At 35.8% G+C, this 26,728-nt stretch overlaps 1 protein-coding gene across 1 annotated transcript in view; it reads left to right on the top strand.

Annotated features, from left to right (window-relative positions):
- Nucleotides 1-26,728, top strand: part of PTPRN2 (protein tyrosine phosphatase receptor type N2) — a 733,183-nt gene that overhangs the window by 695,644 nt on the left and 10,811 nt on the right. The window contains exons 17-21 of the mRNA XM_075212113.1: nt 146-223; nt 3,653-3,772; nt 5,092-5,258; nt 15,041-15,094; nt 16,208-16,272. Coding sequence (XP_075068214.1) covers nt 146-223; nt 3,653-3,772; nt 5,092-5,258; nt 15,041-15,094; nt 16,208-16,272 — 484 coding nt within the window. The remainder of the gene's footprint in view (nt 1-145; nt 224-3,652; nt 3,773-5,091; nt 5,259-15,040; nt 15,095-16,207; nt 16,273-26,728) is intronic.

Below are 26,728 nucleotides of genomic sequence, written 5' to 3' on the forward strand. Positions count from 1 at the left end.
TTGGTTTGAAGGAAATAAATCAAATGTAATCACAAGAGTTTATGTTGCTGTGAGAATTTCTGTATGCAGCAGATTATCTACAATGTTACAGTTCTTTATGTCATTTATCATTAGTTAAACTGAGATATCAATATTCCTTTTACAGATGGATCATGACCCCAGGAATCCAGCCTATATTGCTACTCAAGGACCTCTTCCTGCAACTGTGGCTGACTTCTGGCAGGTACAGAGTTAACTTACAAATGTTTGCTTTAAAATGTATTATGTATTTTAGTTTTACAATTAATACTTTATTACAATGTAAGAGTTATACATCACTGTAAAGTGAAAGCAATTTTAAAATAATTATAATATAGGAAGGGCTAAGACTGTAAACAACTTCAGTCATTTTTTTGAGGAAGACAGTAAACCAATAAGCAAGGGAAATAATGTGTACAAGCCAATAACTTAAAGTAGTGGGTGGAATGTGTGACACTCACAAAGACATAAGTAGGTATTGCCATATTTTGATGGAACTTGACATGTTTGACATTGTATGTACATTGGCCATGTAAGTTGTAAGCTGTTTACTTAATGGCAGGAATGGCAGGAAATCTACTCTACATAGGAAGATATTGTTCTCCGACAATCATGTCATCATGTCTTGGTTTCCTTAGGTCTCTTAAGCCAACATGCATGTAGGAACCAGAGGGGAGGGGGGGGGGCAAAGACAGTCTTTGCCCCCCCCCCCATGATTTCTGCTGGGTGGGCAAAGACTGTGGTTTTTCCCCCCATGAACTTCTACACAAAAGATTTCATGCTACTTTCTGAAGTCATGGTATCTGTTCTAAACTTGTAAAACTTTTTTAAATGATAGATTATCTTAGTATAACTACCAAACGTTCTTTAATATAGATTGCCTTAGTATAGATTTAATACAGACTGATTGATTTGTTTATTTAAAAAACTCTGAGGGGTATGTTTACTAAACTGCTGGTTTGAAAAAGTGGAGATGTTGCCTATAGCAACCAATCAGATTCTAGCTATCATTTATTTAGTACATTCTACAAAATGACAGCTAGAATCCGATTGGTTGCTATAGGCAACATCTCCACTTTTTCAAACCTGCAGTTTAGTAAATATGCCCCTAAGTGTTCCGTTCATAAACATTTAATAAATAACCTGTATTGATGATGAACTTTGCTTTTACCCTGAATTTTGTGCTGTGCACTCAGTAACACACATGAGAGCAATTTGAATTTATAGCACATACCATAACTAATGAGGCAGTGACTATAGATTTAAAAATACTCCCAATCAAATGAGATTAGGCTGTCAAAGAAATCTGAATAAAAACTAGGTTGACTGTGAAAAATGTAAATTTTTAAGATGAACAATTGAATTTATCTGTCTAACAGCCATTGTACTAATTGGTAGTTACTATTAATAATAATTATTTAATAATGTATAAATAAAAAGATAAAAAGGGTCTCCAAGCCCTATAGTAGTCTTTGGCCTTTTGCTTCCCCCATGAAAATCATCGTTTCTACGCCCGTGCCAACATGTATTCGTGGTAATTTAATATTTGAAACATAATTTATTTATTTTCTGAACTCTGTATTCTCTCTTTTTAAATTTTGCCATTAAATGATGGTATACCTACTGCTGTACAGTATTGTATTGTGGTGGTTGACTTATAGCAGTCATCACTGAAATATGGGAAATATTTGTTTCTAAATGGGTTTTGGTCTTTGCAAAGTGTTGTCTTAGACCTTAATCTCTAGAACAATTTGCTCTTCTAAAACTGTTTGAAAACATCAACCTGAAATAGCATGAAATTAATAATAAATGACCTGTGACAGCTGGATACATGGATGTTTGTGTCTGTTATATAACTTTATATTTCTAAGTTTATGCAGTGCATCCGTTTTTGTTTTTGTTGCTAATGTGTATGTCTTTATGTTAGCCAATAAATATCATACAAGCTGAATATCTAGTAAATTAATATAGCTCCTATATAGAAAATAGGAAATAATGTGCTTTTCTTTAAACAAATTGGTTCTTCATTTCTAAGCAGCATTTATATACGCAACATTATCAGCAAAACAGTTTCTCTTATAGGGGATTTTCAGACTACTTTAATGAATTGGTTTGTACATGACCTCCAGCAATCTTTAGTCAGTCATTGCTTTATCTTTTTGGCTTTCATTTGTGTTTTTCACCAAGAGGTTATATAATCCAGACAGATTTAGATTCTTTAGATTTGATAGCCTTGGATATGACACAGATCTGGATATAGTTGTATCCAAGGCACACGGTAAAGGTGAGCTGTGTTGTATCCAAGGTAAGTGAAAATAGACCAGTCTGTCTGGATAATAAAAAAAAAACCTTAATATAAGTTCCTACATTGTAGATATACATCTACTATAAACAATAAAATACAATATGCTATTATGTAAATCAAAAAGTCTGGAAAATAAAGCTATATTTCCTATAAAAAATGTAGTTGTGTGAATTAAAATCAGAAAAACTAATAAAACTAAAATGTAATTTGTGTTGTAAGAGAGACCCTTAACTATGATTTACAAATATATAGCAAAATGGTATAAATGTTAAAAGTGTAGATATCTTTGATCTTGAGGGAAGTTCTTTTTCTGTGTCGATCATATTCCCTTCCTGTAAGTCTACCAAATATATACTGCAGGAAGCCACTTATGGGTTGAAATTGTAGATTGCAAAGGAGAGAATCCAATAGTTCACTGATAATGTACAATTTCAATTATTTTACTATTGTAGGGGGCCTTTCACCCATATATTTCTAAATTTTACAAAGACTTTCCCTGTGGGATAAATCTGTATTTTAGGCTTAGTTGTGCTCTAATATTATACATTTCCTTTTAATTGAGTACCTCTCGTTTTATTATTTTTCCCAACAGTAGAAAAAAATATTCACATATTAATACAATCAATAAAGAAACACAGATTTGCTTGCAAACCACATTAAAAAGACAGAAATGCGTTAAACACATTTACATACATTTTGAATCATAAATATTTTTTAAGGAGAGATATAAGGGTTTAAAAGGAGGATTTTTTTTACTTTATTTTTCTAAAAATATTCAGTAAAACATGAGCATGTTTAAGCGTGTTATTTTTATTGCTAGCTGCCATGTTGCCCGCCTTGCAGAGATGTAATGAGATATTTATAGATAGTAATAGAACAGTTCCACACAGTAAAAAAACGGTAGAACTCTTATTACCAAGGAACCAGTGTAAGTAATATTGTTGTAGTAAAATAGCTTATCCTTTATTCCCCGATCAATCTTTATTTAGGCAAGAAGGCTGCGACGTCCTACCCACCACTTATTAATACACAATCCCCATATAAAAGCAATGCAAAGCCTGGATTCTCTAGTATTTGCCTTCTGTTCTCGCTGGCAGTTTCCACAAAGAGAAAATATTTAAATCGCTTATTTTCTAAATGCTGCGTTGTGCTTGGGTACTTGGGGATTTGGAAGCAGCTGCAGAGGAAAAGTGTCTAATGAAAATGAAATTTGAATTTGCACTGAATGGAATGAGTTTTGATTGTGTGTCTGAGTGCTGTAATTACACGTGTCATGCAGTAATTAAGCGGTTGCAGTGTGGCCACGGTGTGTCTCTCTTTTGTCTGCAGATGGTATGGGAAAACGGCTGTGTAGTAATCGTGATGTTGACATCACTGGCAGAGAACGGAGTCAAGCAGTGCTACCACTACTGGCCCGATGAAGGCTCCAACCTCTACCATATCTACGAGGTAGGACCTGTAGTACTGTGCATATGTTACCTACAAACAGTTAAAGAAGTTAAACATATGTTAAAAGTGTAAATGTTTGCACAGATAGTATGGATTGTACACTTGAAGGAAAATCTGAACCTATAAATAACCTGCTCTTTACAGGATGGGTAAATTATTCTCAAGGAAGGGAGAGGAAAGCAGCAAAATAAATCCCAAATTATTCCAACATAAAACGGGGGAAGGGGAGTTTCAGCGCTGGGAATCTTCCCTGTAGCCCAGACCGACAACCTGAAAACAATAAAAGATGTCATTATGTTCTAGAATAGCACAAGCACTTTTACTGGTTCCAAATAGATGCAGGGGCTATTTGGGAGAAAACTGGGGTATCTTTAAATGTTATTTTATATATTTTAGGCAAATAGCACCAAAGTAGAGGAAAATGTCTAAATCTCCACTTAAACCACCAGGGACAATCTGGGCTGGGGGGCACGGGGGCATCTGTCCTCCCGGCTGGTCCCATAGTGGGCTACCTTGGGTTGGGTCACTGGACCACCTGCATTTTTTCCCTTTAATATGTTCCTAATAGGCTGCTGAATCGAGTCTTGGCCCCCAGGCTAAAATTTGCCATTCCTTCCCTATCGACCAATCATCATCATCATAATCATCAACATTTATTTATATAGCGCCAGCAAATTCCGTAGCGCTTTACAATTGGGAACAAACATTAATAAAACAATACGGGTAATACATACAGACATATATATATATATATATATATATATATATATATAACATATTTATAATTATAAAAATGTTAAGATTCTGTCCAAAACTAAGAATCCACCAGGGCTTGTAATTTCATTTGGGGGTTCTAATCAAAGGTTCAGTTTATCTGATATCTGTAATCTGTAGCCGTAGGTATAATATAATTATATATATATATATATAGAGAGAGAGAGAGAGAGAGAGAGAGAGAGAGAGAGATTGCTGAACTATTATAAATAATGTTAGAATGAAGTTAAACCATCTCTGCTGAACATATGGTGAATGTTCTTCTCTCTCCTACTCTCTCCTTTATCATGTTTCAGAATAGTTATTAAGATAAGTGCTTCGGTGCTGATATGAATTGAGTGAAGTGGAACTTGTCTGTGAGCATGTCTTGACTTTCCAGTAGTGGCTTAGTCGCTTCTATAAATAAACCCCATTACTTTGATTAACATGGAGCTGATAGGAGTGTGCCAGGTGTGCAATCCTCCAGAAAAGCCAGATTTTTGTAAAGCAATTTCAAGCAGATGTTTGGAAATGTACTTAAGTTTGTGTCCTGGTTTCCTCTCCAGGTAAATCTCGTCTCCGAGCATATCTGGTGTGAGGATTTTCTTGTCAGGAGCTTCTATTTGAAAAACCTACAGACTAACGAAACTCGCACAGTCACCCAGTTTAATTTCCTCAACTGGAATGACCACGGCGTGCCGGCTTCAACGCGCTCACTGCTAGACTTTCGCAGGTACACATTTGTTGCTGACGGCTTCTTGTGTCCATTCATGAAGCAACCATGGACTGATTGTGTTATTATGTGTATCATTATAACTCACTGCAGTAATATGTGTGCATATCTCACAGGTTTTTAAGGAATGGGACACTGAACAAGGATAGATCACAATCACATGTCAAAGTCTGTGGCCACGCCCCCAATGCTATCCCCAGTCCCCTCCCCTCTGTTCCCCTAAAGCACCCTATGCAGAACAGCAGTGGACGGTACATACCACCCTTCTACTCCTAAATCCAGACAGATTTGAGGCATGTGTTTGCTTGGTTTTCTTGGGTTAGATATTATTATGTCCCTTTTCATATTCGTTCTCCTAGCAACTCATTTTATAAGAGTTGTCTAAATTGTAAATTATATGTGTCTTGTTTATTAGGTATATTAATAAATAAGAAGAAACTGACAACAAGACGTGATACAAGTTGCAATGAGGGATATAGTAGAAAATCCATAAAAATAAATGTAAACATGGACGGTAGAAGAGACCTTTATGTACCCAGGGCTGGTGACAACTGTGAAATGAAAACAATATTTATACTTTATGGTTTTCTACTACCAAAACTGTATAGATAACACACATATACCATGGCAATGTAAAAGCATTTTTATTGATGGCATCTAAATTTGTATCTAACGTTATTTGTTGTTAATGGACAAGTATTCTATGTGAAAATAAGTCTATTGTGACAAATTAACTAAAATATATAACCAAAATATTTTAATAGAAATGATATATAAGAATAGATACACGCCTCAGATTCCTGTCACTTTGCTACCGAGAATGGAAACTAAATGTATGAATATAAATAATATCATTCAGCAGTGAGATCACTATAAGAGTAAACTTTTTTCCTATATGTCCTTTTTGGTTGTTGTTTTTTGCTTTTTACATAAAGAACATTATTATTTGCTTGTTTGTGGTACTTATGTTGTATCCACCTGATAACTTTTATTATATACTTTCAGAATTGTAAGCGTTTTATTATGACTGATTAGTCTGTATTTGCAGTGGCAATAATTATTTTTTAATACTACAATACTCATGAGTCATTGTTGCTCACCCTGTGTTGATTGCCAATATTCTGGGACCCAATGGGGCAGTTCCCAATAGAATATACTGTGTATATATATATATATATATATATATATATATATATTGTCCTAATATCGGGTTCTAGTACCCACTTTGTATTCCACCAACAGGTTGTGCATCCCTGCTCTAATAAACAGTATACGTATAATCATTTATCCCTACTTTAACCGTCCTCAGTCCCAGTGGGTATTTCTATTAAGCAGCGACATTGTTGCTGTTCATTTGTAAATAACCAGTACCATAATGAAACAGAGAGATATACAGTGAAGTGATAATGTACACGCTAAGTGTGTGTTGAAAGCAAATGAAATGTTCAGAAAATGACTCACCTGCTGTAAATATCTCAGTATGCATTGCTTAATTATACATTGTATCATACAGAGGAAATTAGCCAAATAATTTCACGTAAGAAGAAATGTATAGAAAATGTTGTACTGTGCAGCTTCAGAAGTTACACAGGGAAGAGCTCAACTCCTCTCTATATAATGCACATACTTTCTAAATGGTACCTGGAAACACATAATTATGGTGTAGCGGCGTGGTTGACATATAATCAGCTGCGGTTACTGCTTTGTGCCCGGCTTTTACGAACAGTCTCTACTAATCACATCACAGAAATAATAAGGGTTACATAGGAAGAGCGCTGACCTTTAATGTCTCTGGGATTGTCATTTTGCCAGAATTGTAAAAGGCTTTTGAGAAGATGTGACATATTGGTTAAAGAACTGCTCTCTGATGCGCACGGTGGTTGGTTCAGTTCCTGCCTCTGTCACTGGTGCTCTCTGTGGTTTATCTGCCTGTGTGCTAGGTGGCCTGACTGTCATTGTTAAAACAATAACATTAATCCTTTCTTCTCTGACCTCTCTGGGGGATGCATAAAACCACAGTATGTGAAGCAAGAATTGAAGCTCCAATTGCACAGCATGCTATGATTGTATCCTGTAGTGTCAATATGGGCAGCTTGAGGCCTTCTAGCTAATGTTGACCTTCTATGCTCCATGTGGCTTTCTACGAATTGTGGGAGATGTAGATTAAGTGTCAAATTTTCCCAACACTTGGACTGGACTAATACAAGAAATTGAATTCATTGTACATATGGTTACCTCGATAGTGTACCTGTCGTCGAAGCAGCGATGTTGTGGGTTATTTTATTTAATTCATATGAACTAGGAGTGCCTTATACCACTAGTGAATTGATAGACCAAATATTGGTTAAGACAATACAATGGCTGCCTCCTCTGGCTTTCTTTCTTAAATTACATTTTCATGTTAATTTCATATGTCCAAGTTGAAAAAATAGCATGTGTTTTTTTGCTGGAAAAGGAATCAAATGTCAAATTTCTGCAGTGGTTATAATTTGTGAGTATGCTGCATGTTCTCAAGTATAATTGTTTTTATAAATTTCCTTTACATTTGGTGTACAAACATTTTTTTTTCATTCTTTTTTATAGTTTTCCTTTGAGTGCAGTTTGGCAGCCACGTGCTATTCACATTACTTTGGGCTAGATTTACTAAACTGTGGGTTTGTAAAAGTGGAGATGTTGCCTATAGCAACCAATCAAATTCTAGTTATCATTTATTTAGTACATTCAACAAAATGACAGCTGGAATCTGATTAGTTGCTATAGGAAACATCTACACTTTTTCAAACCCGCAGTTTTGTAAATATACCCCTTTGACTCTATAGCACCATCCTCCAACTTTTATTGAGTTGTCTTTCTATCTTTCTTCTGTGTTTTTCGGCCAAGTATTTACATATTTAAATAGAGTTGTGTATTTTCGTTGCCCTGATACTGCACAAAAATACACTCTGGTTGTAATTGTGGCCAGTGCACAACTTTGCTTCATTATATAAAGATGTGGTTCAAAAATCCCTACAGGAAGCCAGGAAGTTAAAGCAATGTATATGGTAAATGTTGAAGTTGGGTATGTACAAGCCAATAAATCAAAGTTATATGAAGGTTGGCCAACAACTCATGTAAATAGATATTTAATTTGCTGGCAGCTAATCTACAGGTAATATGTATCTAGTCCTCAACAGAAAAGGGTTACTGCGACAATTCTGTACGATATACACAGCATCACTGCTCTGACTCTGAGAATCAGCAAGGATGGCTCAATAATGTGTGCTTTGTTACAGTAATATCTATATGTGCCAGGAAATAGAATATCAGCTTTGGCTAGAAAAGTTGTCTTGTTATGGCTCCCATATGATCCAGTTCTGCAAGACTGTGCTTATTTTCACAGAGTTCTGGATTTGTTGTCTAAATGGACATAGGTTCATATCAATGCTCATGCAATCTAAATGGGACTAATGTAATAGACATATATATATATATATATATATATATATATATATATATATATATATATAAAACAGCAATGATGTGCTATAACCATAGCAAACGATCATATATCAATGTAGTCAGACTACTGCAAGTATTTAATTGTGCATATGGATTACACAAAGGGCCGGAGTCATTAAGGAGAAAAGGCAGAAAAAATGGAGTAAGTTTGTTTCGGGACAAACCATGTAACAATACATGGGGTGCAAATTAGTTTATTATTTTGTACATAAATTAAGTACTGGCTGCTTTATCATGTAGCACACAAATACTTGATAGCTTTATTTTTACACCGAAATTTAATGTTGATCTAGGACATGCTCCACCCCAACTATATATCTGGCCCCACATTTTAAATTTACCTCCTCCTCCAGTGCAACATGGTTTTGCCCAGGTGCAAAGTTACTCCTTTTTTATGTTTTGCTCTCCTTACGTTAGTTTACCGAATAAGCCCTTGTGAGATTGGTGGCTTAATGTAAAGCAAATGGTTCACATGTGTTCTCTTCTGCAATTCACGCGCTTTCGGACTCAGGTACAGAAGCATTTTTAGAAAACGCACAGGAAAGCTATTGCATTTTTTTTTAACATTGTCTGTGTTATTTGTGGAATTCCTTGTGTTTTCTTTGTATTTTTTGTGTGTTTCTCTTTGCCTTTTTTGTGTTGGACCTTTTTGTTGTATCCCAGAAATGATGTGGGTCCTTGTCAATTAGTAGAAAGCAGTTACAAATGTTCTATGAATGTATTTATCTTTATGAGTAGATCTTTTTGGGGCATCAACCACTCAGTGGTTGTCATGTATGGTGTAGAGGTAACTGTGTAAATAAGTTGTTGTAACCATAGCAAAAAATCTACAATTATTTTGTAAAGTTTATTAGAAAATTGACTGATTTTTTGTTATAGGTTACAGCACCTTTTTTTTTAAGGTTACCTGCACACCCAATTACTTATAGTAAACGTCTGTTGAAGAGATTTCATTGTTTATTCTGTATTATACTTTTTTCCCTGTATTCCAAACGGGGCTTAACAATATTGGTGTATTAAATGAGGCATATCTTAACTACTGAGATAATTGCCCTAATAATGTCAATATACGTTGGCTTTGATCATTAATATTATTTATGAATAATAAAGCCTTTGGTTTTCTTAGTGTGGTTTGACCCCAATTTCACAGTTAATAATTCAGTTCTTTACTGCTAGGAGTTAATTTGATTGGACTTTATTAACTTTATAATTAACCTAAATATATATTTTATTTCTTCGCATATGGTCTTGCTTTAATTTCAGTTAAAAAAAATAAATCTGAAAACATTTTTGTAAATGACATTTAAGATGTAGGCCACATGCACACTGCCAATTTCTGAATAAAGCAAATTGCTTAACATATGTTGGTGTTTTTACAGAGGTTTGGCATTGATGAAAAGATTTTTTTTTTGTATATTTGTATTTCCTTATCTTTTACATTTTATTACTAGTGAAATCTGCTTTTTATTCCTATGTTATGCTAATTGTGTATGATTAAGAAGAAGAATTTGTCTATGTGTGTAAGTTATATAGAAACCTCACAACAAAGGTCACCTTAGCAGCTGCTTTGTGCAGTTAAACCAAGCTAATATTGACCAGTTTTAATAACTTGTTCCCTACCTATGTGCGCAAAGCAAATATGCTAAGAGCTAAGATCACTTTTCATCACCTTAGGATAACACGTAAAGAAATCAACATTTTATTTTATTTCTCTTGCTGTACACGCATTGGCATTTACTAACAATCGCTCACTTTGAAAACGGTTAAATTCTTATTTTGCCAGCTAATTAGCAGTTGCCAGTGTCATTTTTGTGATGTTGCAGCTAGTAATATGAGCCCAGTTGCATAGTCACAAAAGTGATCATTGGAAACTGTCACTCTGCTGCGGGGACAATATGGAAGCCCCTTTTCTGTGCCTCTAACGACCTTTGACCTTTGCTTGCTGACGGTTTGCATGACAAGTTTCTTTTCATTCATTCAACCAAGGGTTTGGTTTGTATCACTAATCATTCTCTCTCTCTTTCTCTCTCTTGTGTGTGTCTACACATTAATAAAACGTACTGCAGTGAAAGGCCGGCTTGTGGTTATAATTTCATACTGACAGAACGAAATGCTTGGTTATAGATTTATTTAGGCTGATGCAATTAGCCATTTTCCTGGTTTAAACGCTTGCCATTGCATCAGCCTAGATTCACGCTGTACATTCTGTATGTTTAAATCATTGCCCATGATTGCTTGATTTTATCAAAAAAGTAATTGTGGCAACTTTATAAAAATGCAATGTTGTATTACCATTCACTTTTGTATTAAGTCAATATTTTCTTAAATTTGTCTGTGTTTATAATGTGTTTTGTTTAAGAATATGTACACGTTTTGCTATATTGAAATGTATGTTGAAATTATTTTATTTTTCACCTTCAAATAACTTAGTTTGTGCTTGTGGTCTGCTAATTTTACTAAATACATTGCTTTAGTTTTTTGACTTTCATCTGTGCTTTTCACCAAGACCTTTTTATCATCCAGAAAAGGTACAAGCCTTTCCATCATCCATAGATACGATGTAGCTCAGCTCTGTTCAGCATCTGTTCAAGTTTGTGTATAATTGTGGTCACAGAGCAGTGTCGTACTCACGGACATAGAAAGATGCTACTCTGCCTAGATGATGGAAAAGCTTTGGTTAAAAACTCAGCATAAAGCCAGAAAAATACATAAATATATTTAGTAAAGGTTGCAGAAGTGTATTTATAAACCAGTAACTGTCAGTGGTGAAAAACCCCTTTATGTAGTGCTTGGCTGATCTCAATACGAAGTTTCAAATCTACATTAATTCTAATAAAGCAAACATAGATTTGGTGGGATATTCCCATAATAGAAAGTACAATAATAAGGAAAATCTGTACTTATGCTGCTCATTATTTGTCTGTAATAATTTTTAAGATTAGTAATTCCTAGAGATCCCCCGATTTAATTCCATGGACTAATTTAAATCATTGGGTTGGAAGGTTCAATTTACTTAAGTCTTTATTTTGATTTGAGCTGTCAAACCAATAAAGTTTGAGCTAAATGTTAAAATTCTTGTAGTCACTTGGGGCCCATTACATACACCGGATAGTATAATATTCCTACTGACAAGGTTATTAATAATAAAATAAAAATAAAACACTAACAAGTGTCTTAGGTTCTGGAGACATGGGACTAATTAATTGGAAATGTGAAATTCACGGAATCATAACCCTACGGAGGCCCGAGATTCTGCTGCTGCATCAAGTTTAGTATTATCAATAAGATGTCATACTTAAAATCGCGATTGGTTCCTTTTTTTATTACTACTGTTCTATGAAAACGACTGCCAACGAATATGATGAGATATGACATCTGTAGTTGTGGTGTCAAACTGTCAGGCTAGCAAAAAGAAATGTACTAGTAGACTCAGATTTGGGTTACCTTCTGCCTTGTGAAAGGAGATAAGTCTAATAATTATGATATATCAGCATGGTTGTATGAGTGTGCTAACTATGTGCATTTATGAAGACTGGAACCAAGCTGTTTAAGATAAATCTATTTTAAAACCCCCAAATACATACATTTGTTTGAGAATTGCAAAATTATATCCTGCTGATGGCAAGCTACTCTGCAAAATTAGATTGCAATGCCAAAAGTAAGCAAGCTAATAGTGGCAAAGATGAAGATGGCATGGATAGTAAAAATTTCTTGTCGGCAAGTGATTTATCAATAGAATGCGGAGGAAGTGGTTTATAATCAGAATGCTCAAAAGGGATTTAAATCAGAAAGCTCAGAAAGTGCTTTATAATCAGAATGCTCAGAAGGGGTTTAAAATTAGAAAGTTGAGACAGTGGTTTATAATCACACCATGCTCAGAAAGTGGTTTATAAGTAGAATGCTCAGAAAGTGCTTTACGATCAGAATATTTATAATATGTATAATATGACGCATCTCAAGAATACACAGAGTATTTGAAAAATGTTTTACTTTTTTAGTAGTCAGATGGTAAAACCAATTTAGGGAGTACCGTTACTAAACAGTTTTCATCTCCATGTTACCGCACACCTTGAATTTCCATATTGACTGACCATATCCATTGTCTGCCCAACTTTTGGCAAATTCATTCTGTCAATAGGTTTGGCCAACAGGATGAACTAGACTTTTACTTTTGGCAGAAACCGTGATCATAGTTGAGCATTCTCCATACAGTTTAGATGCTGTTTAGAAAATATATTTAATTCAAAGGGACATTTTTCACTATCAACAGAAAAGCAGAAGAATATCAACCCATAGGGCTAGTGCTAGGAATACAACAAGAAAGAATCCTTGATCGTTGTTTTAGGTTTATTATGAAATGGCCTTATATATATTTTATAGCAATAATTCACTTTTTATTGTTCAAATACCCAATAAATCGCATAACAACTGCATTATAGAACTGTGAGTTAGATTGTTTTCCATTGGCTTAAAATAATATTTTTGCTTGCGTTTTTGTTATTTTTTTTTAACAAGTCAAATTATACACATTTCTATCTAGTTGTTTTTCTGTAACATATTTATGTTCACTGGTACATTTGCATTTAATACATGTCTGAGACAGGCACAACATCACCAGAACCTGCCACAGTTTACATTGTCAGACATTACTTGCAATAATTCTTTTTTTGTGTCTTGCAACGACACAACACAATGGTATCCAATGCATATCCGATACAATTATGAAGTCTACAATGCACAGGTTGTCTGTGTACTCAGTTTAGATAAAATAACTCTTAGGGGTATATTTACTAAACTGTGGGTTTGAAAAAGTGGAGATGTTGCCTATAGCAACCAATCAGATTCTAGCTATCATATTGTAGAATGTACTAAATAAATGATAACTAGAATCTGATTGGTTGCTATCGGCAACATCCCCACTTTTTCAAAACCGCAGTTTAGTAAATATACCCCTTAGAATTCCTAATTGAAAATATCATGATAGGAAACTTATTAAAATCCATCCTACTGCACAATGGGCCTAGAACGTTAGTCCAACACTGGCATATCAATCATGGAACAGTCAAACACATTTTATATCCTTTCTACTCCACACCATAAAGCAGATCTAGTTCTGTGTGTTCCAAATCTGTTCATCTGTGTAGGCTTAGACCAGGCGTTTCTGCTATACATCAGGCACAAAGCATTATTTTTTGTTACTGATAAATTAGTATGGCTATTGTTCCTTCACACAAACACACACACAAAATACAAAAAGTCTGGGAAACCGATTTGTGTGAGATAACTACAAATCTACTGATACATTCTTTTCTCCACAAAGACTGCTCACTGATGGACTGTTGTTGCAAAAAAAATACAGAAAGAGTCAGTTTGTCAAATATAATTATTATCCTTTCATGAAGGGCTTTTGTTTGATGTTGGGTAAAAGCATATACGGAACAACCAACACAATCATATAAAATATCAAAATGACTTAAAGGGTAAAAAGAATAATATTTTCTCTTTCAAAAAAAATCCTGCAGAAATCAATTGTATTTTTAATATTTTTTTTTTTACTTATGTCACACAAAACAATTGTTGTCATCTATATTACTTTCTGTCCAGTTATAAAGTAGAGCAGGGCGCAGCACATCGTATTTTCCGAACTGTAGCCAAAGCAAAACTAAATGGGTTGTCACAAGAGGAATAAATAAGACAGAATAGATGTAGCATGTTGTAAGAAAACAAATAAAGATCCAAGGATAGATTGAACCAAGCTGTTGGGATATATAAATAAAAATATACAGTATGTATATGGAAATGCTGAAAATATTTTAGGTATTTTAAAATATGTGTGAAAATAATGTTGTTGTAATATATGTGTGATCATTTTTAATGCTTAAATCTGTAAAATTTGCAAACGAGTATTATATTTTATACTAAAGACTGTGTTAAAAAATGATCAGTACAGTCACCCGAGTACATAACAATTAAAGATTGTCCTTCCTGGTTTCATTTAAATTTCCTCTGACGATGTGTTCTATCTTGTTCTGTAGACAATAGTTTCAAAACACCTTATTATTTGTAATAAGATGTGTTTATTAGAGTATCTTTATAACATAACCATCGTGTGTGTTCCACAAGAAGTAACTGCCAGTTGTCCATAATTCTATTAATATTATACAAGGCACTGTTGCAAATTGAATTTAAAATGTTCATACTACTTGTTCTGAGTCTAGTTGCAGAAACGTTTATTTACTAGAGATTGCACAGTGCTGACAATGTTTTTGTCTTCTTTATCGTAGGAAAGTTAACAAGTGTTACAAGGGTCGATCCTGTCCTGTAATAGTTCATTGCAGGTAAGTATTATTCCCTGAGCAGCTCATCATCTGAACAGATGATGATGATCTGCCAGTCTATTATTGCAATTTTGCAATTATGAATCAAAATATATCTGCCGTATAGCGTCATTGGGTAAATATGAAGCGGAGGACTGTTTGTCTCTGGTTGGGCATGATTTGCACCTACTACTATCTAGAACATATATATATTCATTCACAATCTATTATTATAATAATCATTTCAAAGTAGTTTGCCAAACTGACAGTACTGAGCGCACCCAACAGCAATTAGATAGAGTTTCAGAAGATTTGTTAACCAGCTGCACCACCTTAGCACTCCAGTTCCCAGGAACCACCGCTAAATTGGGATCATAATACTTTTAGGATAGGAGAGTCTATCTCCTATCCTAATAGTTATTTTATAAGCAGCAAGTTATCATTGTTTTAAATGTTATTTTACATCACCTTCAGAAATGCATATAATAGTAAAAAATAGTAAAAAAAATAGTAAAGAATAGTAAAAAAAACCAAACTAAATTATCGTGTAATTTCATAATCATTTGGTATTACTTTGCTAATTCTGTGCCTTTTTAAAGTATGGAAGCACAATTTTATCTTAGCTTTCTATAATCATATTCCATGCTCAAACAACAGCTTTAAATATAGAACTTTGCTTCTACTTCTTTTGCATTAATCCCCCCCGAGGGCACGTACACCCTGCACAGTGTCTCAATTCACAAGTGAAAGGAATTAATTCCTACAGAAGACCTTCTATTGTTGCCTTTATAACCTTAATTGTATTTTATTGCTTTTTCTTTTGTAGTTTGCTTATTTACCCACATTGTAACCTTGTTTCTTTGGGCAAACTACCTTTTTATGATTTTTTTCCCCCCTTTTTGTTGCAGAAACTAGCTACATGGAACAATAGTTAATCCCAGTTGAACAGCTTGTATTGATTAAAAGCTTTTGTGTTTTTATGCTTCATGTGCCCACCCCTTCTTTTAAATCTCCTTCCATTTAACTTCACCCATATTACATTAACAATAAAATTAATAGGAGAGCAACACCCCTTGACTTTTTTTTTTCCCTTTCAGCAGGGGAATGCTAACAGAATTCTCTTATTATTCACAGTGATGGTGCAGGGAGAAGCGGAACTTATATCCTGATTGACATGGTACTCAATAAAATGGCTAAAGGTAAGCTTCAAACGACCCATCGCCTTGCTTCTCTTATATATATATGTGGTTCCCATGGCAACAGGGAGCAGAATTCACTGGTGGGCCTTAGGTTTTCCTCAGGATTTATTTTTCTATTTTATTTTTAGTTATTTTGTGCACTGTACTCAAGGGGAAACAGTTGAATGGATATCTAGTCATTGAAGGATAGCGAGAAGGCAATAAAGTGATTTATTTTAAGGGTATGGCAAAGAGTTTAATCTTTTCAATGCAGGCCCTACAGCACTGGCCTTCAGCATGTGAGTTAGATATAAAGGAGGATATTCACAAAAATATACATATGTCATAGATATAGTCAGAAATCTTGGCAATATTTAGATGCTGATGATATTTTCAGGAAAATAAATTGCAAGTTAAGGATATTTTCCAGGTTGGGCGGTTGTTACTTTGCTGAAACTTGTTTGAATTAGGACACTACAAAATTGCTAACTATAGTAATTCATAGCAACAAAGAATCAATAACTAGCCTTAATTCATCTAGTGCAGTTTAGATTATGATTATAAAAAACATAATAGGTATCCTTGGCCTTTGTAGTTTGTATTCATCTGTATATCTTATTGTGTAATACATGAATTGTTAAAAGGTAATCAGTAAGATATTATTCTTATTTTTATCCTTTGATTATAAAGTGCCAACATATTAAACAAGCACTGAGCACTGTGAGAGTGTCTTATGATACAAATAAATGACATCCAAATGAACGCCATGTCAGAGCACAGAAACATCTCTAGACACAATAATGTGGCAGAGTGCAGTATCTTTACTCAAGTTAAAAATGCTTTAATTATAAAGATTTACAAAATAATCATATTAGAACAGGCCTGACCAATCTGTGGCTCTACAGGTGTAGCTATTAGCTAGCCAGCTAATAGCTTGCAGGGCATGATGGGAGTTGTAGTTTCAGAACACCTGGAGAGTCACAGGTTGGCCAGGCCTGTATTAGAACACTCCTCCATGTGGAGAGCTTCACTAGTCGGTTGGCCAGCTGCTTGACGTCTCCATGCATGGACATTTATCTCAGCACTTCTTGCTGGTCCTGCTACTGAGAAGAACCTAAACTGTGAGGCTGTGTTAGTACCTGACATACTGACCTCTTCTCTGCCTTTGTTCTACATGGTGGCCATGAGAGCTCCCCCCCTCCTTTGACTATTCAGTCACCAGTGGATTACCGATTTGCAAACTCCCTACAACATTTTGTTGCCCCTCCTTTCACTCTATTGCCACGGAGCACCACCTCTCATCAATATAACACAAATTAAAAATGACCTTCAGAGTTGATAATTGATAGACAAGCATAAGAAATTAAAAAAACTGTGGTAAGATTAAGAAAGAAGGGGCTCTTGTCCTTCTGCCACCTCAGGCCCAGAAGTTTGCAGCATTTACATAAATCCCAGCTTGCTTTTGAAAATGAGCAACTTGGATGGCTTTGAGCTGAGTCTTATCTAGGGGAGGTGTCACATGACAGTAATTCAACAACTATTAAAAGTGCAGCATTCATCAGCCCAGTAGAGGAACTCTTGTGTGACACATTGAGTGAAGTGTAAAACTCCTATCCTGTCACACAAGAGTGATTTACCTCTAAAGATTGTGCCAATGACACCACCCTGAGTCCTGCCAACCAATCACCCATTGAATCACCCACCTCATGGATAACCATAACATGAAATTTGCACTGTTCATTTAAAATGTATAATTTAAAAATATTTAATATTATTAAAACAACCATCAGAGTTTTAAAGCTACCTCCTGGCCCCATATGCTACTATAATAGTGCAAAAATGGAGAGGGGTTTTTCATTTATGGACAATTTCTTTTTTAATGTAGTCTTCACTCTATTCTTACCTGAACCCAAGAGCTGCAGAGTGCTGAATAGAACAATGCATTGCAGACCTTCCATAGCTCTACAATAGAAGAGCTTCTCTAGAGCCCTATTGAGAGCCCTGTTGATAGGTTCCCTAGCACCAAGAGCTTCAGCCGACTCTGCAGTTTTGGTAATGGGGGTTTTCCCCATTCCTTATACATAGGGGGAATATTTAATTAAAGCAGGTTTGTCTAAAAGTGGACAACCCCTTTAGGTCAAGATGGGCACGGTAGGTTATGAACTTGTGCATGTATTGTGTGTGAGTATATTCTTATACATTTTTAGTAAGTAATTCATTTTTATTTCATCGTATTTTCTTATAATCCTTTTTTTAAAATTAATTTTCTGATGCGAAACATAAAAACATTTTTTTTTCTTCCAGTAGCTGGGCCCCTTAGGAAGCACAGAAATGTTAGACAAAGGCGTATACTTGTCTGTTAGTGGAGAATAAAATTCTTGACTGTAGGAGTCGAAATTGGCTGTAACAAAAACTATAGCAACATCTTTTAAACATTAGTCAAACTAGTTTCAGCCCCATTGTAACAAGATGTGGTGGAAAAAAGACAAGACTTACAATATATACTATTTATATCAATACAAAAGTAAATGAGAAGGATTTTTCTTAGGCTTCAGCCTTTCAGTCACTTAGGTTGACTTTAATGCATGAACACTAAAGAATGTCATTTATTGACTCCATTCTAGCATGTAATGTCAAATTCCATTTTAAGTGTGTGCTTAGTCTTGCACAATAGAAGACAAGTCATGTGAAACTGGCCAAAGAATGGAGTCACAGGGCTTTCTTAGATTGGTGACCACCATTTTGTGTGTGACCTGCTCCCCTCTGTCAATGGGGTGTGCAATTTCAAATCCGCTGACCTGTTGCTGAGGCTGTAATTTAACTGAAAGATCAAAGGGCAACGCGGGCATTTCAACCCTGCTGAGGTGGGCCTTTCCCAGGCTGTCACACTGTGAGGAAGCCAGAGGTTTTGTTCTGACAGGAATCTAGGCCCAGACTGTGAGGCCTATGTCTTCTTTGTCTGGCCTGAGAAGTTTGAGGCCCAGGTTCAAAATCTAGTGTTCATCAAAATGATCAAAGGCCCTGAAGCCTTGGACATGAAATCTTTCTTTCCATTTCCTTTTCTTAAAGAATGAATTGTACAAGTACCAAAGAATGCCGTTTCCAAAGCTTTTATATTGAGTGCAAGCTGTAACTTCAGAGTCCTTCAGTTGTACACATAAAATGTAAGTGCATTTTCAATCTGGGCCCAGCTGCAGGACCTGCATCTATGAGTATTTCTTTAAAAAGGCCTTTAAGGATTAAGGTCTTCAGTCTTTAAAAGAGAGTTTGAAGAAGGGAAAAAAAAACTAGAATGATTTGCGTTCTTGTTCTACTGCTCAGTATATTGGAAAGCAGACAATAATGTGTTTTGAAATCAAAGTAATAGTGAAAAAACATAGCTTTGTGTAGTGGGAAAGTAGAAAATCTTTAAGAAGACCTTATCTTTTGTGCATCAAAACAGGTTTCATTGTAGTACTGTATATCTTAAAGTATTCCACTTCATCAGTAAATATAAAACCCTGCATATAATTAGCTTTTTGGTCATGAGAATATGTTTTGAAAAGTTATGAATGAAGAGTGTATTTCAAGAAATCTGAATAAGAGCTTTGTTTGGAATGAAAATGAATTCTTTTATATCAGTTACTTTTAGTTATTTTAGTTTTAAACCATTTATACGGTGTTTAATAGCACCTCAGGTATTTCTGCAGATTTAATATTGGGGGTGTGGGTAGTTCTGTCTATTTTGGCACGGGGAAGCTATGTTTTAAAAGTGTTTTTAATGAGCATTCAGTATTTGCTATATTATACTTTTTAAGTGCTTAATTTTGTGGATTTCATTGATTAATTTTGATATCACTTTTGTGAGTAGCGTTTATACTGACTTTTGTCTTGTTCGGCAACTTTTGTGGCCCTGAGGCATTACTATTTTATTAATTCTTTTTTAGTACATATTTTATTAAATAGCATGATGATGATGATTATGTTGCATTTCCACTTGTCAGAATTCCTAGCATGAACTCCAGAGAGATTAATAATATAAGAGTAAAGTGTTTTTATTAGGCAGAGATTCACAGAATGGTGCAATAAATAATAATGACAACACAGTTCAAGGCAGCAGATACAATACAATAGCAGGACTGGCAATATAGGTGAGTATCTCAGGAAGTCACAATTGGTAAACAGTTCCTATAGGCAGTACTGAGTAGCCGGATAGAAGACCTAGTTCAGAGACTGAAGAATCAGAGAAGACTGAAGACACAGGATGTACCACGGTGTCAGGATACCTGGTAGACTCAGGAGGAATGAGGCACTTGATGAATCACAGATGACAGGATACCTAGTTTACTCAGATGGGCACAAGGTACCGGATGAACCATGTAAGACAGGACTCGAGGTCTTGTCAGGAGGCACGAGGCACTGGATTGATCCATGTGTGTCAGGATAGAGGAGGGTCAAACGAACAAAGGGTCAAAAGCCAGGAGAGCAATGAAGGTACCAGGCAATTAGATGGAGCGTAGTCAAGAACGGAGCCTGGGTCTGAGTCATGCTGGATAAGCAGCGTAGCCGAGGAACAAGCAGGGGTCAATACTAGGAAGTCAGACTGGAACAGGACACAGGATACTCTAAAGAATCAACAACAACAGGCAAGACAACAATGAACTGGTTACTGGGAGAGGCAGTCTTATAAAGGCAGTGAACAGGTGTAGGTGCTGATTGGGGAATGAGGTAACTCGTGCTAGTGAGGTGGAATGTACAATGGTTGGACAGCGGCACCTCTGGTGGTAGGAAGGTACTACAGGCCAGATTTACATAAAGGCAAAGTTCAAACATAGTTCTTAGCAGACAGGAGCTGCAGAATGCAAGCAGCATCCTCATGGAAGATGCTGCAGTGCAGTCAGAGGCAGATGTGACACCGCTGTTAATAGCTCTGCAAATTTACCAAAATATTGAACATATTTTCTTTTTAGTAATGTGTTTAGTAGTTTAATAAAATGCTTATTACTAATAGGGTATGTCTAAACTGACATATTTTTGTAGAATTGTGAAGTGCTTTGACTCTTCAGATATGCTTTTAAAATGTCCCTACATTCACTTGAATAGTTTTCTAAGACAAAACACAAGCGCCTATGAATATTTTGTTGTCTAGAACATACATTTAAATCTCATCACCAGGTCCCATATAAAACTTTGGCTAGGGAACTGGCAAGGCTATTCTCACCTTCCAGGCCCCCCACCCATCTTGAGACAGGGACGGATCTAGATTTTTATTTACCTGGGGCGATTTGGGGGGGGGGGGAGATTTAGTCCCCGCCCCCTTTTTGAAAACTAAGACTGCCTACGTCCCCGATCGCCCCTCCCCCCTGGATCCGCCACTATCTTGAGGGCAGAAATGGACTCCAGGTGGCATCGTGGTCGGGGGCAGGGGGGAGGCAACCCAACATTGGAAGATGGAGCCTCAAAAGTCTACTTCAAATTAAGCTGATTTTAATTCGTTATCCACAAACCTGGGGTGTGTCTGTCCATTTATGAAGGCCCAATGCCAGATCCTAACAGTAACTTAATGAAAGCCGAGTCCACTGAGTTGAAGAGTATAAGCAAGCTAAATGAGTAATAATAATTATAATAATAATAATTTTTTAATTGATTGATGAACCAAAGTGTGCATCCGCTGTAAGAGAACTGTTCCTTCTTCGTTTTGTTGTAATGATTATTACGTCTCTGATTGTGGGAGATGAATTAGTGCAGTGTAGGTGGTTCATTTAAGGGTGTATTGCTCTAGATATGTAAATTAACTCTGTGCAGTGGTTCAATAAACTTTGTTTTCTATAAACAAGGAAATGAGTACCTGCTGTGATGGGGATTAGTGTCCTGTCTAGGTCAGAGGTGTATCTGTAGTTAAGCTTAGGGGCATATTTGTCTTCATGCGTCTGCCATCAGCCAGACAATGTTATTGTATAAGATGTTTTAGAACATCCATTGGTAACCAAATGCGAAAGGATGGAATAATAACAATAATAGGGATTTGCAAAATCTTTGTTTCAGATTCAGCTGAATTATAAGGGTTTGATGCAATATCTGGGTTCTGCCTGAATGTCGTGATAATATTGCTGAAATTTTAAGGAGCAAGACAAAGTGATTGCTTCCAAAACTAAATTAAGATGTTGCATTGGGTGAATGAAGTTCAATAAGTTCTAAAAATCTAAAAATAAGTCTTACTTACCTGGCATGCACCATTGGCCAGATCCACTGGAGCTAACATGCCTTCATCAATCCCATGCTGCTCTGTTCTGTCCTCCTACTGCCTAGTCTGTCTGTTAGGGGTTTCCATTCATATGGTAGGAGTATAGAACAGAGGAGCAGAGGATAGTTAGAGGCATCAGGGAACCTCATCAGATGCTCTACATACAGTCATTGCCAAAATTTTTGAGTATGACACAAATATTATTTTTCACAAAGTCTCCTGCCTCAGTTTTTATGATGGCAATTTGCATATACTCCAGAATGTCATGAAGAGTAATCAGATGAATTGAATTAATTTCAAAGTCCATCTTTGCCATGACAATGAACTTTATTCCAAAAATAACATTTACACTGCATTTCAACCCTGCCACAAAAAGACCAGCTGACATCAGGTCAGTGATTCTCTTGTTAACACAGGTGAGAGTGTTGACAAGGACAAGGCTGGAGATCACTCTGTCACGCTGATTGAGTTAGAATAACAGACTGGAAGCTTTAAAAGAAGGGTGGTGCTTGAAATCATTGTTCTTCTTCTATTAACCATGGTTACCTGCAAGGAAACATGTGCAGTCATCATTGCTTTGCACAAAAAGGGCTTCACAGGCAACAATATTGCTGCTAGTAAGATTGCACCTGAACCATTTATTGGATCATCAAGAACTTCAAGGCGAAAGGTTCAATAGTTGTGAAGAAGGCTTCAGGGTGTCCACTAATGTCCAGCAAGCACAAGGACTGTCTCCGAAAGTTGATTCAGCGGCAGTATCGGGGGACCACAAGTGCAGAGCTTGCTCAGGAATGGCAGCAGGTAGGTGTGAGTGCATCTGCACGCACAGTGAAGTGAAGACTTTTGGAGGATGGCCTGGTGTCAAAAAGGTCAACTAAGAATCCACTTCTCTCATGGATAAACATCAGGGACAGACTGATATTCTGCAAAAGGTACAGGGATTGTAATGTTGAGGACTGGGGTAAAGTCATTTTCTCTGATGAATCCCCTTTTAAGATTGTTTGGGACATCTGGAAAAACACATGTCCGGAGAAGGAAAGGTGAGCGCTACCATCAGTCATGTGTCATGTCAGCAGTAAAACAATCTGAGACTATTCATGTGTGGGGTTGCTTCTCAGTCAAGGAAGTGGGCTCACTCACAATTTTGCCTAAGAACACAGTCATGAATAAAGAATGGTACCAAAACATCCTCCAAGAACAACTTCTCCGAACCATCCAAGAACAGTTTGGTGACAATGTATTTTCCAGCATGATGGAGCACCCTGCCATAAGGCAAAGTGATAACTAAGTGGCTCGGGGATCAAAACATTGACATTTTGGGTCCATGGTCAGGAAACTTCCCAGACCTTAAACCAATTGAGAACTTGTGGTCATTCCTTAAGAGGCGGGTGGACAAACAAGAACCCACAAATTTTGCCAAACTCCAAGCATTGATTAGGCAAGAATGGACGGCCATCAGTCAGTATGTGGCCCAGAAGTTGATTGACAGCATGCCAGGGGAATTGCAGAGGTCTTCAAAAAGAAGGGTCAACATTGCAAATATTAACTCTTTCCATAAATTTAATATAATTGGCAATAAAAGCCTTTAACACTTGTGAAATGCTTGTAATTTTACTTCAATATACCATACCAACATCTGACAAAAAGGTTTAAAAACACTGAAGCAGCAAACTTTGTGAAAACCAATCCTTCTTTCATTCTCAAAACTGTTGGTCATGACTGTACACAGTTCAGTCAATGTCCAATTTTTAACCTCATTGAATTCCACCCAATACAACACTTCAATATTTGGGTGGGCTTATCCTTTAAATATTTGCTTTTATATTTGGGGCCTTTCTGTTTAATTTTAGTATGCAAAATAAATTCAAGTTTAGTTTGGAATTCACTAGAATCTAATGGAATGGGGATTAGTATTTAGCAGAATTCTAAAATACTAGGACATTGTATACTACTCTACCTGAAACACAACATTTAGCTTTTACATGTTCTACCAAAGGTGTAGGCAAGTTTTGCCACCATGGGGTAAATGTATCAATACGCGGGTTCTTCAACACCCGCGTGTTCAGCCTCTTCCGCGATTAAATTTCAAGCGGCGCTGCATTGTAAAGGGTTAACTTTCCTTTACAATGCAGCGCCGCTTGAAATTTAATCGCGGAAGAGGCTGAACACGCGGGTGTTGAAGAACCCGCATATTGATACATTTACCCCCATGACTCTAAAAGTTGACTTTAAGTGCTGTAGGTTATCAATATTTTTTTTTTATATCTTATATAATTGATTATGTAAGTATTACTGATAAGTGAATACCACCTTAGTGAGGGATAAACATATATTGCTGCCACCTGAAAGCAATGTTACATTTTAGTTAACTGACAGAACATAAATTTGGCCATGAAAATGCCAACAGTTGTGAGCTTCGTTAAGGAGGTCTGTATATTAATGTAAACAGATAATACCACAGCAATAGATTTTATCTTGGAATTTGCAGTGCAGAATAAAGTGCAATTTATTTTAAACAGTCATTTCATTTATTCCGTATTTCCGTTTTATAACAGGTATTCTTGAATAGATTTTTTGCATTTGTGCCAATATTTAATACACTGAAACCCAAAGTGTTCTTCTGGTTTAAGAATTAGAATTTCCAAGTTCTCAAGAGTTGTTTTTATTGTAGACTCTATGAATGAGCAGAGGAGGATAGTGAAATGAATGCACAGGAAGCCACAACAGTTTGACAGAACTAATTGTGCTAAATAGAAAACTCAGGTGACACTGCATGGCTAATGTATGGCAAATACAACCCTGTTGGTAAACAGTGTCTGGTATTTGCGTTCATTGGGGTTATTGGAGGAAACGCCATGGACCCCCTTGCATTTACATGCAGTCCGCTTGAATAAGTTAGGCATGTAGCGTCCAAAAGACTCTGCCACACAACCGCCACTACTGATCACAGACACAAGCACAAGTGAAGATAGGGTCATTGGAGCCAATAGATTCCATCCCATAGCCATATATATATGCTAGTATAAGCATATTTTTTTTTAGTAATTAAGGGTCCTAAACATACATTGTGACTAAATTAAATTATGGAATTCTGTATAGCCTATGTTGAATATTCTAAACTTTCACAGTAAAAAGGCACTTGATGGATTATGCCACAATCAATACACTTGATCTTGCCTAATGTTCTGATCAAATAATATTTGTACCAGGTTTAATGTAGAGAATTATAGTTTAGTTCAAGTTATTCCAAGTAATTTTTAATAATGCATATACCAAATGTAATACTGGCGGATTGTATACTCACACCAACCTCTAATGGAGAAAATAAAATTATTTTTTTATAGAAAGAGGCGATGATACAGATCAGGGGTTCTTAACCTTGTTTGACCTTGGACCTAATCATGTTTGTGAATCAATTTTACGAGCCATGTTTTTTGGTTTTTTTTTCCAGTTTTTAGTTTGTAATTAATAATGAATTGAACGTTAATTAAGGATTTCCTTTTATTTTCTGTTTTACATAAATTAAGAACAATATTGCTAAATATAACCCAGAGGAAGTTGGTGACTCATACAAAAAAATAATAAATATGATTAATAATTAGTTTATTAGTTCGTAGATCAAAACTTTGCAAATATAGGATCGTAGCGATCCATATAGTTCCGGCTATATTATGTTCAAGAATGTTGGAATGTTATCCCCTGGAGAATTGTAGATATTATGACAGTAAGAGGTCCAAATTAATTTTGTTTTGGAAATCCTTGGTTTGTAAATAGGATATGTTCTTTAAATTGTATTACTATGTATTGCCAAAGGGTAAATGACATACAGCAGTATTCTGCTGATCTCTACTGAGGTTAATAAATGAATTATCTGTATGAAGAGAAATTTTGATCATCCCAGCAGTGCAGTAGAATCTCTAGTACAATGATTTATGTGTAGTATAAAATTGGTAGGTATGAGGAGAGTATTACATATGAAGAAACTGTAAATTGAAAAATATAGACATATATGTTGGCATAAAAACTTAATAGCAAATGTAGATAATAGGATAGATTACCAAAAGAAATTCTGTTTATGTTGCCATATTTATTTAAGATGTATTTGTAGGTGCAATTAGATACGTATTTGGAATAGACAGATGTTTCACTTTGGTATAATTATGGCTACATATTTTTAATGGTCAGCATGATAGCATAATGGTTAGTTTTATGTTCGTATTATTAGGTTTAATTCCAACCAGGGCCTTATCTGTT

Source organism: Mixophyes fleayi, chromosome 5 (genome assembly GCF_038048845.1).
Source record: "Mixophyes fleayi isolate aMixFle1 chromosome 5, aMixFle1.hap1, whole genome shotgun sequence".
Lineage (NCBI taxonomy): Eukaryota > Metazoa > Chordata > Amphibia > Anura > Limnodynastidae > Mixophyes > Mixophyes fleayi.